Source organism: Electrophorus electricus, chromosome 15 (genome assembly GCF_041902795.1).
Source record: "Electrophorus electricus isolate QZ-2024a chromosome 15, ASM4190279v1, whole genome shotgun sequence".
In the NCBI taxonomy this organism is placed as follows: domain Eukaryota; kingdom Metazoa; phylum Chordata; class Actinopteri; order Gymnotiformes; family Gymnotidae; genus Electrophorus; species Electrophorus electricus.
Window position 1 is genome coordinate 14,008,819 of NC_137511.1, and position 13,108 is coordinate 14,021,926.

Sequence of the window (13,108 nt, forward strand, 5' to 3'; positions counted from 1 at the left end):
TGACCGAGTACACTCTGAGCAACTGAGGGATAAGCGTGTTGCTTATTAAGGATAAGGGTGTTGATTATTAGTCCAGATTGTGTGTACAAGCAGAATAGGTGCAAAATATCGAACAAAACTTGCACGTGCATTAACTGTCATTTAGGCACTGTTACAAATGGTAAGTGAGTTTGAAGGTTGGCCACACACCCACTAAACAATCTGAACAGGGAGATTCAGCATGCTGTACTGCCAGGCGTCATGGAGAGCACCGTGGTTCACGAGCAGGCCAACGCAGAAGCGAAACGAAGCATTTCTGCTCTTTGCTCCCTCTGGTAGCTCTCGCACAGATGTCTCCAGCCTAGTGCAAGCAGCTGTGTGTTATGACGAGGCTGTCACACTGCCTTGTAACTCGGAAGCAGGAAGTCTCAGAACCGGGACAGCACTCGGATAGAAGCAGGCCGGGATTGGACACAAAGCGTCACGCGAGAGCAGCGTGTGTGATGGGGTGTGTGTGTGTGTGTGTGTGTGTGTGTGTGTGTGTGTGTGCGCACGCTGCTGGATGCAGCTCTGTGCTGCAATGCTCTGGCGAGAGCTGTGTCTGTGGTGGGCACTGGAACAACTGCCGTTAACTGTCAGGGGTCTGCTATATGGTGGTGGTGGGGGGGGGGTCATCAGAGAGCATAATGTCCTGCGGGCATGGATATCACCATGGGTACGGACAGTTGAGACTAGAAAAACAAAGATGCCATGTACTGGGAATGTGTGTGTGGGAAGTGATGAGGGGGGGGCAGGGTGATATCACTAGCTGAAAAAAGAAAGGAGCCTCAGAGCCTGACTGCTCCAGTTGGCCTTGTCTTACAGTGGTGCCCAATAGACGCCAGTGACTGCCAGACGAGTGTGTGTGTGTGTGTGTGTGTGTGTGTGTGTGTGTGTATGGGGGGAGGGGTTTGCGATGAGTGTCCCAGTTCTGTTAACACGGCAGTCTTCCGACATACACCATGACATACCTTAACATGCATGCATAACCAATGTTAAACTTTTCCAGACTTCCATTTACTGTTTTTTCAGTAACATGCACCCCCTGTTGGGCAGAAAATCCAGTGTCATAATCCCCTCAAGCCTTCCGCACAACCAACACACTGTTTTCCTTGTATCTGATTTTCTTTCTACCTGTAGCACAATGAGTGAAAAACAGACACGTGATACAGATTTTAAAAAAAACAAACAAACACTTCCTGGTGAGGTCCAAACAACAGGCCCGGTGGCTTTGGGAAAGTCAATCAAACTAGTGATTGAGAGTGAGAGTTTGTGTGCAGGCACGTACAAGGAAAGATGACCATTTTCACTAGCTAAGATATTAACTGAACAATCTTTTCTTCAGTGCACACTACAGTTACCACTTAACCAATTTGAAGAGTCATTAATGTTTTGTGTTCTTGATACTCTGTGAGGTTATGATGTTTGATCACAAACACATTAACATCATCTCCCAGGCCGAGGAGAGAACCAGGGACTGGGCAACCAAAGGCCCTTGCACCGATGGACTGTGTCCTCTGGGAGCCGGAGGAGGCCTGATTTACTGCCTGGGAGTATGGTATTGAAGGTAGAGTCTCTATGATAGATAACACACAAGCTAGTGTTCAAACCAATGCTCCTAACAACACACACACACACACACACACACACACACACACACACACACACACACACACACACAGCAACAAGGAGAAAAAACCAACTGTCAATATTATCTTGCCTTACTCTGGTACAAATTTTGGTGACTCCAGAAATAATTGTCCTACTAATAATGACAGCAGATGCTCCAGGCAGACACTGCCTGACTTTGATTGTGTGACCTCATGACCTTTTAGGCTTTATTTTAGAGTGCTCAGACCGCAGTAAATGAATGAGTGGTCGTCTCTCTCTGTCTGGGGTTATGAGGGATTATTGACTTGGGTTTTATAAATATTTAATGCGCACATTAAAAAATATGGCAGAGGATGGCCATTAGGGTTGGGTAATAAAGAGGCTTTCTGGGTGATTGAGTGAGGCGGTGGGCCAGTCTTTGATGAACAGAGAACACACGACGCGCTGGGCGACTGTGTCTCCGCACTCGAGGAATCCGCTGAGGATGAGGAGTGGGGCTGGACATTAGAACAGTGCTTGGATGTGGGCCCGCGGTTGCACGTAACGGCCCCGCTGACTGGCGCTTCGGGGCTTTATGGCAGGTGATACAGTGCAGACACTTGTGAAGAGCAACTACCTCCCCTTACACTTGAACTTTTCACTCAGTAACGATTCTACCACGATACTCGGCTCTGCGTTTTTGTGAACCAGTGGGAATGGGACACAGTATGAACTGCTTGACGATGCGGACCCCTGACACGCAGATTTATGAGCTACGTGCAGTAATTTGAACACGGGTTAAACGCTAAGAACTCGTATGCTTTAAATTCCACACCGCCTTACACCTCTCGCCCTACCATACACCGTGGCAGCTATCTCATGGCAAAGATATTTCCCCAAATTGCAAGCGACCAAAAATCGATCCCTAATCTGATTGGAGGGTTGTTTTATTTCCTCTGATAGAATTTAGATTTACTCCAAAGAGCTTTTTGCAGTGGATAAAGGAAGTTATTTGAAGGTAAAACAGAGGCTGGATTCTCTTTGGCTGCTATAAAGACAGGGGCCTTCCCCATTGTCCTGTTTGTTCATTGTAATAATTGTGTGAGACATAGATAGGCACCGTGCCGCGACCTCTGTAGGCAGCCTCCGAGTTATCAGGCTGCAGATCGTCCAGCGGAGGCAAACGCGCCCGCCGGTTCACATTCAAATGTTGTTCCTGGGCATATCGACGTTGTGGCTATCGGGGAGCACTATTATCAGGGGCAGGGCCGGATCTATGCCAGCGGGCGGTTGCATAATAACCTGCAAATCACAGATGCAGGGGCTCCATATCCCGTTAATTGTCTGCGTGGAGAGTGGCGTGGTGGGGGGGGGGGCAACAGGTACTGTTGTCTTGATGAGAAATTGACATTTTCTGACCTGCTAACCAGAGGCACTCGGAGAGGTAGATAACATCCGCGCTTGTTTTAAAAGAGAGAGGCCATTCTTCTGCCGTCTTTATGTGGCCCTCCTTGGCCGCCTTGATGAGTATAGATTTCACCTCGCGCCTTTTTAAACATCTGAACTATGAAGGGTTCAAGATGACACCAGCCCTTTTAGGCGAGCGATAACCTTGCCATTTTAAATGTATTGACTATTTATTTTCTGTTTATTAGAAGGTGACTAAGCACCCGCAGCTCGATTGTATCAGGATCTAAGTGTGTAGGGCAAAATCAAATGCGCTTTACACTTCACGTAACGAACAGGAGGTTCTGGAAGCAGACCGCACGTGCTGGTTTATTCGGGCCAACTCAGGGGTCGGCACCTTCATCGCTGCACTCCAAAGTCAAAATAAGCAACAAAAAAAAAAAAAAAAACATTTAAAAACTGGAGCAAAAAGAAAGATAACAACAGAGAACAGGAGAAAAAGCTGAGAGACATGCAGAATACAGAGGAAGACTTTGCCAATACAAAGAGGCAATTGTAGCAGTCCTAATGAAACCATCAGCGAGCTGCAGGTGTGGGTGATGATCGGTGGACAGTGCCAGTATGAATCAGGAGGAGTAGCTGGAAAACCTGCACTGGTACGACCTGGAGCAGGAGCCTTCGCAACATATTTCATATGAACAAGATTAGTCTTCAGAGAGATATTAGTGCATTAGAAGATAAGCAAGCATGAATATGACAGTCAAAAGCTCATGGCCCCTTTGTGTCAGATGCACTTACTCTGGAACAAACTAATATTTATATCCACAGGCCAAAAAGCTTATACTTTAATCAAACACCTCTGAAGCTGCCCCATTTCAGCAGTAGCAGATAAAGTGGATAAAATTCCTCCCCAAACCTTATTAGTATTCTTTTAACATAGACTAAGCAAACATGAAGCAAATTATGACTTCTGATGCCTCATACTTGACCAAATTTTTTTTTTTACAGCAAAGTGAGTGTTTAATAGGGAAGGACACTCAAAATCCCAGTTACGACAGCACCATCAGGAAGCAGATAAAAAAAAAATCACCTGCCGGCAGTAGTCACCCTTCAAAGGAGACAGCGCTTGTTCCTGCGCGAACTGCATGACTGCTGCAGGTACTGTTCACCGCACTCTTTCTAGACTGTAATTGCATAACTTACATTTCAAACACTGGGCTCAATGAGGCGTTCAGTGGAATCACTTATAAAGCGGCTTCCTGATGAGACGGAGACAGGCGCGGTGCAAGCGCTAGTCACCTCGCCCACGACCTTGCTCAAGGTTAGCGCCAGCACTGTCCTCTTTGCACTCTCTCCCGCAGCTAGAGCTACTGCTGCTAGTTAGCTAATGAAGCATGTATGAGTGACAAACCCCATGTGTGCCTGTAGGTTGTAATTCACATCATGTGCAGATGAAGGGGTTCTTCTGGTCTACTAATGATATCTTGTTAATGTTGATGGAGTCTTCTCTTCCACTTTGGTAGCTGCCGTGGGCCGGCAGCATGTGAGGAGCGTGGCGAAATATCAGTCGCGATGCTATCGAGTGCAAGGCGGAAAGAGTTAGCGTGGAGACTCTGAAGTGAGATGGCAGTTGTTTTTCAGGGATCAGCGGACTGGGCGGGAGGCCCCTCCCCCCTCCAGACTGCCATTTTCTTCCAGGAATTCACAGGAGTAGAAGATGAAAGCCTTGTGTCACCAGCTCGCCCCAAAACCACCCAGTCCCAAGTGCCCCGGCCGGCCCCACAACATCAACCAGGGCGGCCATGTTAGCTTGCTCCATTTCGTAATGCTTGGCATTCATAAAGGTTTGCAGCAGCATTTAAGAATGATATTTGATGATTCCAGATTCACCAGCACAACCTGTTGGTTTATACTGTGTTGCTCACGTTCTTTATTTATTTATTTTATTTCACTCTTATTTATACATTCACTGTGTTACTTAAAGGTAGTTTAATGTTAGGGCACCCTGGAACATTTGGAGGATGCAAAAGTATATGAATCGTTTGCTGCATTGTAGTAATGTAAAAATAAATGTAAAATGTATTATCATTTAGGTAATTGTTTCAGTAAAAATTCTAAGTACTATGTTCCTATCCATGTACTTGTAAGTTTAAAGATATGGAAAAATGAAATGTTTGAAATTGTGTACTTATAAAAAAAGAGAGTCAAGTCTGATTGGAGGAACAAACTGGTCACAGACAAGAAATACTTTAATTAAATATTGTGTAAAATGAACATCTTTGTACAGTAAAATGTAGAAATGTTGACATGAACATAAAAAAGCGTATACATGAAACAAAAATAGTTGTTTTTTTTTTCCCCTTACAGAGTCATTCTAACATTTAGTGAAATCTTCAGACTAACAGCAACAAAACACTGAGTGTAGGGTCTAATTAGCCTAAGACGCAGATCCTGACTGCAGGCTGCAGACGTTCTGCAAATGCGGAACCGGACTGCAGATATGATATTCACAAATGCACTTCATGTAACCTTGGCTTGCTCTCACTTTCAAGGTGACATCCTCAGCTCCTCCACTTAGCTCAGCCGTGATGAGCTCTCAACCAAGCAAACGCATTGCACATTCATCACCGATTCCCTCTTCCGGCTGTTTCTCGTTTCCTACTGCTAAAGGAAACTTGTGTGCAGATCGCCAAGAGGGACATCACCCCTTTGGCTTTGAGACAGACCACTTAACAGCACAACAGGAGATTTACAAAGTGTTAAGTGCAAAACAAAACAAAAACAAACAAACAAAAAAAATCTTACAAATAATTGTGTTTCATCTGTTGATTTTGGCACAACTATGAAAATCAAAGTCATTAAGAGAGAGTGAGAGAGAGATGGAGAAGGGATGAGTTGATTTACTAACGTAATTAGCTACTGTGCTACTGCATCATGGAGTAATTACAAAATGGCATGTACAATATAGAACATCTTAATCCTGGCTCTTCATATTTTATACAAAAATCGAACCTTTTTTCCCCCTTGGATTTTCAGTCATACTTAAGGGAGTACAGTAAGTTTAATGTTTAAAAACAAAAGGAAAAACGAAAGAAACTGACAAAATAGTCAAAAAGATGAGGGGTCACAATAATTATTTTTTATTTTAGTAAAAAATGTTTGTGCTTTTTACACCATTGATGACTTTAATGGAATAACGACTGGCATTGTGGCTGTCGCTGAACCAGGAGACAGGCTCCTCTCAAGAGATCTGGTCTTAAGGCTTGGACGGGCCTTTTTTCCGGACATATGTGAGTAATGATCACTGACTGATGTTTATGACTACCGTATGGTTCCATTCTCTTTCCCAAGGTTTATTTTCTTTTTTTAATCCTTTGTTGTTGTTCCCTGTAAACACAGTTGAAGTATGTGGCAAAGTCATGGGTGGCAGGTAAAAATGACTTTTTACATTCTACAAAAACAAAATTTACAACCACAATTGATTCTTCCCCCCCTGGTACTGCCGGACATGCACGTTTTTCTACTAATATTATTACAGCCATGTGTCACAAACAATTTATTTGACTATACAACAAACATTTTTATTTAAAAAAAAGTATTTGTTTAGATAACTTAAAAATTATAATATAAAAATAAACAATGGATTTGACTGTTCCTCAAAGTAACAAATAATGAAGAAAAATGGACGGAATTGTTTTGATGATGTTAACAAAACATCTGAATTACAAATTAAAAGGACAGACATTGCAATCTATTAATACAAAAAAAGGCTAATGGCAGCGACTGGTCTTGGCATAATGTTCTGTGTTGCATCACAATATCAGCCATGATAAACATTACATACAAGATCAAATAAAATGATGGAAAGCAATATACAAAATTTCAAAGATAAATACAATATTTATAATTGATATGTTACAAAAAACCCCTTAGTGACCGCAAGTGTTTGTGTGAAAGTGTTGCGATGTATAAGACTATTTTACTCCTAGCTGTTTTAGTAGGAATAAAACTCTGTACTAAATATTTAAGTGGATCTGGAAAATTTCAAGACAAGTGTATAAATATTTAGCTACAACTTTGGCAAAATCACAAAAGTCTACAATTGTTTAACCACATACAAAACACATTAGGGGGTAAGGAGCTAGAGGTTAAAGGACAACTTTCTGGTACAAGAAACATGGACTCCACAGTAGCCTAAGAATGCAATAGTATACAGTGCTAGCAAAAAGTTGAAAAACATTGCAGATCACACTTGCTTTACAGGAAGCTTTAGCAGTGGAAGTATTTTCTTTCTTTTTCTTTTTTTTTCCTTTTTTTAACCAACAGACAGTAGCGTTTCATCTCTGTTAGTGTGCTTGTTGAAGGCAAAGAGAAGGATTTTTGCAATATCAAAGTTACATTTTCTACCTACAATAAGTTACAAAGTTCATTTTAGATGATTTACGCATGATAACATCTCCTCTGTCTGTTCCTCTCTGTTCACTTGTCTTCGCGTTTAATGTTTATGTTTTATAGATCATATATTTTAGGCTTTGTTATTTCCAGTTTGTTGGCTTTGCTGTATTGGCTTGGCCCCCTTTTTTCCTCACCACGTATCAAAAAGAAAAAAAGCAAACAAAAGGATAAAAGAAAATAACTTCACATTATAGCGACGTGCAAAAGCTGCACATCATCTGAAAAGAAACATTCAGACGTTTCAGTCAGTGTTTTCATCGTATGGCATATCCACAAAACTTCTTCCCACACATAGCAAGAACGACATAGCCAAGATCAAACCAGAAATGGTTATACAAAATAGGAATTTTTTCTTTTTTTTCCCTTCAAGACTGAGAAATGTGAAAATATGACAAGAAATTCAGTCAATAAAATTAAATTGTTCATGACAAAGTTTCTTGCATGTCGATTTATATTAGATTGAATAACATCTTTGAAACAGTCTCTTTTTTCCCTCTGAATTACAGACGAAGGTGTTGATTTACTTCATGATCGATGAGACATTTTTCTGGAGAATGTTCTGCGATGTACCCCAAGGCTCACTGCGTGGACACTGCCGCTTTTTTACAAGAAGTGCAATCTACATGGGAGGAACCACCAGTCCAGACATTGCTACAGAAACAAGAAAGAATGAGAAACAAAAACTTTAGCACCATATCTCTCTAGACACCAAACAAAAAGTTGAAAGACAAAGAAAGCCCACAGCACAAAAAAAAGTTGTCACGTGCATTTCGCAAAATAGTCTCCCTGACAAGGCTTGGTGTAGTCAATGAAAGCACAAGATGTGTTTGCACGATTCTAGCAGCGAGTTGGGGGTGGGGGCCATGGAGGTTTTAGTGGGGGTGGGCATTTGCCTGAATGTTCTTTTCCGACATGAAACGCCAGAAAGCCTTCAACATTTAAAAGGGGGAGCATTCTGACATTCTGAGGAGAAAGTATCCCCACTGCCACATGTGCGAGATTTCTCTTAGCGTTTTGTTAATGGCCATCACAGAAGCCAGACTCCTTAGGGAATGGCAATGCTGACAGCTGAGAAACAACACGGTCACTTCGGCTAACGTCACTGGGCCACGCCGACCCCACACTCGTCAACCTGCAAGCTCCAATCAGCTTGCCACAAATCGAAACCCTCACCTCTCTCTACTTCCAGCTGAAGGGCCAACTGAGGCCATTTGCTTTGTCCTATCTGGCTATGTGTGTGTGTGTGTTACTCTTTACTTATCATATCTAAAGTAAAGTCTGTCTAAATGATCTATCAGAAGACCATTGCAAGGCCCAAATTAGATGGCGAGCTATGTTCTGCTAAGATAGAGAGGGAGAGAGAGCTAAGATTGATGAACTCTACTCATTTCTACAATTATGTGGCTAGTGAACTGGCAGGTTTTTTTTAATTATTTTTTTATTTTTAAAAACATCCCTTAGCTACTTTCCACTTATTTGTAGAGTCATGGTTGAAGTGCTTTTAAGTTTGTCAAAGCGCCCAATGCCATGGCATTCCTCATTAATTTCTGCAAACCACATATTAATAAGTGGATGCATGTAGCAGCATGAACTTTAATTTCCCAGTTCATTAGCTCTAACATTATTAATTTTGGATGCACACACTATGGCTAAAACATGTTTTCAAAGCAAACAAGTTGGCCTTGGTGAAGAGCAAACACGGGCGCCCCTAACAGGCTGGAAAAGTCACTCGCTTGCTGAGTGACGCTGTCCTTCTCAGGATGTGAGCCCGTACGCTCTCCCTCGTCTTCTCTTCTCACATTCACTCTGGCTTGGCAACACTGCCACTCCACACTGTCTAGCAAAACAACATCTCACTCTGCTGCTGTAGGAAGCCAAGGGGGTAGGGATGCTCTATGAAATCTTAATGCAAATGCCCTGTGAACCGCTGTTGGAAAACATGCATTATTTTACTATCTATAATGTTCAGAAGAAAATCAGAGCAACTTTGTGTGTGTGTGTGTGTGTGTGTGGGTGTGTGTGTGTGTGTGTGTGTGCGTGTGTGCACGCTTTGGCTGAGAATATGGTGATCCTTTTTTTCAGGATCCATTAAATAGTACACTGAAGTATGTGTGCCAGACATATCCAGCCTGTGTTCACCCCTGACCCAGGCATGCCCGGTGGGGTCACTTAGAAGGTGCGGGGGATGGAGAGTTTGTGAATATTATTATATACCATGTTCGATTCAGATCAAATGTAAACGAGGCCAGTGAATAATGCATTAGTTGAATGGCCAAAGCATATTAAAGAGTTTGTTTCTGTTTGGACCTCCTCTGCTCAGGTAGGGGCGGACATGTTATTGATATGAACCGACTAGTCCTGGTATCCAAGGCAACCTGCTCAACTGTGCCAAGCCCTCTGAGAGTAAAAGTGAGCGAATCACGGGAGACATTCGACTTCCCTTGATTGCTGATGTTAGACAAAAATCAATACACAGAGCGACACATGCTCAGTGATGCCACATGCCCGCATGCATAATGTGGTCCTCCCGCTCACACGTTCCGTCTAGCCATTCGCCCATCCACAAAGTCAAGCCATCCACACAGAGATATATGACTAACACAAGACGGCCATGTTTGAGAAGCAGCATGGTGGTGGTGGTGAACGGGGGCGGCTCCTCCACGTGCCGGCGGGGGGGGCGGGCACGGGCACTGGCACGAGCCAATGGGTGAGGGCGGAGGTGCGACATCATAAAAGGAGGGAGGCGGCTCTCACCTTGAAGTCCATTGCCATTTGCACTGGTGCAAGAAGGAGGCGGAGATGCTTGGGGCCTGACAACGGGTGCAAAGGCGCTCTTTTGTTTCACTGCAGAGATGACATTGGCAGGTGAGAATGAGAAAATGCCGTGCGAACTGCTACAGTTTGAAGAGAGGCTGACCGAAGAGGCTGCCATGGTAGGGCTCGACGGAACTACTGCAATAAAGCAAACATAGTCACCACTCAGAGAGAGAGAGCTTCACTTCCTTTAGGCTTTATTCTGATAGAGCAGTTTCAGGGAGAGCCAGGCCTCGCCTCTTTTTCAAATCATAATCATGGGAATGGAGACAACCAGGAAGGAATGGCTACGAGAAAATGGCCAGAATTTAGGGATTCTTTTTTTTTTTCCCCCTGCAAAAGAAATGGAAAATGAGGAAATCAATGAGTAAATTGGAAAAAAAAAAGAAAAAAAGTGGAGTTGAAATGGGAGATGAGATGTCCTGCCTCAGCCATGTTCTGGATAACAGGTGTTTTTACCGACTCTGATTTGATAAATCATTTTGTGGAATATTTTCGAGGGATGTTTTGACTTTAAAGTGTGCTGTTTTGTCTGTGGCCTGCCCGGTAGAGTGCAATTGTAGTTTTTGTCTTTCGGTTATTTGACTGGTTGGATTTCTATGTGGCTTTGTTTCGGGTGTTCAGCCTCCAGAGTCACCCCTCCTTTTATCCAGTAGCACACATTCCCAAAAGGATAAAACAAACAAACAAACAAACGAACACAAAACAAACAAACAAACAAACAAAGGCGTGTCAAAAAGGAAGGAGAGCACAGGTGGGGTGGGGCAGAGAGAAGCGGAGGGGAGGGGCTAATTACCTTGATACTTACTGCCGTAGGGGGAGTTGGCGGAGGAGCCGTTGAGGAAGCCCGGTGAGCTGGGCACGCCCAGGTTGGGCATTCCCGCGTTGCCGTAGCCGTTCATGCTGTTGCTCACGGTGTTGTAGTTGGACTGTTGTGGGGTGCTGCTGGGCACGTAGCCGCGAGGAGAGACACTGCTCGTGTTGCGGCTGTAGCCAACTGCGGGAGAGCAGACAGATGATGTAGGGATGGCAACCGGGACAGTTCCCGCTCCCACTCCCACCCCCACCGGCGCACGCTCTCGTCCGCGCGCCACAGCCATGCTGGGAAGGGGACGTGGCTGTGGCTCGGCGAATGCTCCAGTAAGCCTTCCTCTCAATGCCTGCGAGCGCTTTATGCAGCTTTTTCCACGTTGCGCGCTTGCAGGCTACGCGCGGTGTGCTTGCGCTTGCACAATGACCCGCGCGTGGGAATGTTTTTGGGGACGCCGCCGCGACGCCGCCGGCCTCTGAGTGCGCACGCTGCCGGCTCGCGTTTTCGTGACCAGAATATTCTCCATCTTAAGGCCCGCGTCACCGCGCTTAGCCTGTGGCCTGACCTGTGCGTTAGCGACATCCGAACAGGTGTAAGACCATTATCAGCAGCGTGGAGGGGGAGCGCTGGAAGGCAGCAGCTGCTCCCCGCGCTCACACACGAGGGGGGTGGCCGGGTCAGGCACCTCCTGGGACGCACGCTACACCCAGCCAGGGAAGATAAAACTGCAGCAGCCCTGCGCTAACGCTAACGGTGTGGCCTCCGCAAACCGTGCAGGGGCGGCACTCCGAAAAGCCAAATGTTCAAACAAAAGCAATAGGACATTTAATAATATATTTGCCACATTTAGCCATCATGCTAAACAATATTTGGCTTAAGGAAAGTGGCTCTCTAACTAGAAGTATAGACGTAAAGTTATAGACTTAAAGACTATACTTAAGTAAGGACTATTATTATTTTATATTATTATTTTTTATTTTAACTGTCACTGCAGCTACTCCTCACGCATGGCGATGTGCCCTGGTCCTTACCCTGTGACGTCTCGGAGACGTTGACCGCGAGCTGGCTGCCAAAGGAGTTCACGCCCATCATGCCACCATGAGACGCGGTGTTGGCGAGGGACGGGATCTGGTTGTGGTTGCGTGGGACGCTGTACAGGGCCTCTGCGATGTCTGCTGCTCTCTTCAGAATGATCTCCTACACACAGCCCAGGGACAGAGGCAGAGGGGGATGAGTGTCCTCGCCACGGACCGGCACGTACACGTGAGCCCTGCCGCACGCGTTACACGGTTTTACTGTAGCATCTTACGTATTTATCTGTTTTGATTTATTTTTAGATGTGATGTGGATGGATTCTAAAGCATTTGCCCCTGCATGGGTATAATACTAGAGAACAAGATTATGTATCATTGCTTTTGAATATGTATTAGACCTTCTGAATATGTATTAGCCCTCTCAACCACATCTGCATAGCACTACTCTCTAGAATGTGTTCAGAAACGTGCCTTTTGGGCCAAGTTCAAGGTTATTCTTCCATTTAAATAAACTGTGTGTGTGTGTGTGTGTGTGTGTGTGTGTGTGTGTGTGTGTGTTGTGAGTGATTAACTCCTCTTTCTGCTCCGCAAGGAGCAATCATAAACAAACGTAAAAGAGGAAGAATGAGGAAACGCACACTCTTGTTGGAGTGACGCCCTGCTACAGTACAATACCCTGCAGCTAGCTTTGAAATGTAGAAAGAGGAACAGAGCAGGAAGAGTGAGGCACTGATTTAATTACAGCCACAGTACTGAGCGAGTGTAGGAGAGAGACTCTTCATTAGTGTGTAGTGGGCTGGAGGTGGTTTACCTGGTTGTTATGGGGCATCCCATACAGAGCCTCCACAAGGTCAGCAGCTCTCTTTAATAGAACTTCCTGCACACACACACACACACCCCATAATGAGTCACACAGAGAAATACAGAACCTATGTTGCTACACGGTATGCTACATGTGGATGTATAAAAGTATTTTTTA

General features: G+C 44.5%; 1 protein-coding gene across 17 annotated transcripts in view; it reads right to left on the reverse strand.

Annotated features, from left to right (window-relative positions):
* Positions 1 to 6,132: 6,132 nt before the first annotated feature.
* ebf3a (EBF transcription factor 3a) overlaps positions 6,133 to 13,108 on the reverse strand; it is a 96,996-nt gene continuing 90,020 nt past the window's right edge. For 6 of the 17 annotated variants that reach the window (XM_081697645.1, XM_081697642.1, XM_081697639.1 and 3 more), the window contains 5 exons: positions 12,941 to 13,006; positions 12,127 to 12,292; positions 11,081 to 11,281; positions 10,225 to 10,422; positions 6,133 to 8,121 (listed from right to left, as the gene is read on the reverse strand). In XM_081697645.1, the coding sequence (XP_081553771.1) occupies positions 8,090 to 8,121; positions 10,225 to 10,422; positions 11,081 to 11,281; positions 12,127 to 12,292; positions 12,941 to 13,006 (663 nt within the window). In that variant the 3' untranslated portion in view covers positions 6,133 to 8,089. The remainder of the gene's footprint in view (positions 8,122 to 10,224; positions 10,423 to 11,080; positions 11,282 to 12,126; positions 12,293 to 12,940; positions 13,007 to 13,108) is intronic. The other 11 variants (XM_081697640.1, XM_027013250.3, XM_027013258.3 and 8 more) reach the window with 5 other exon arrangements.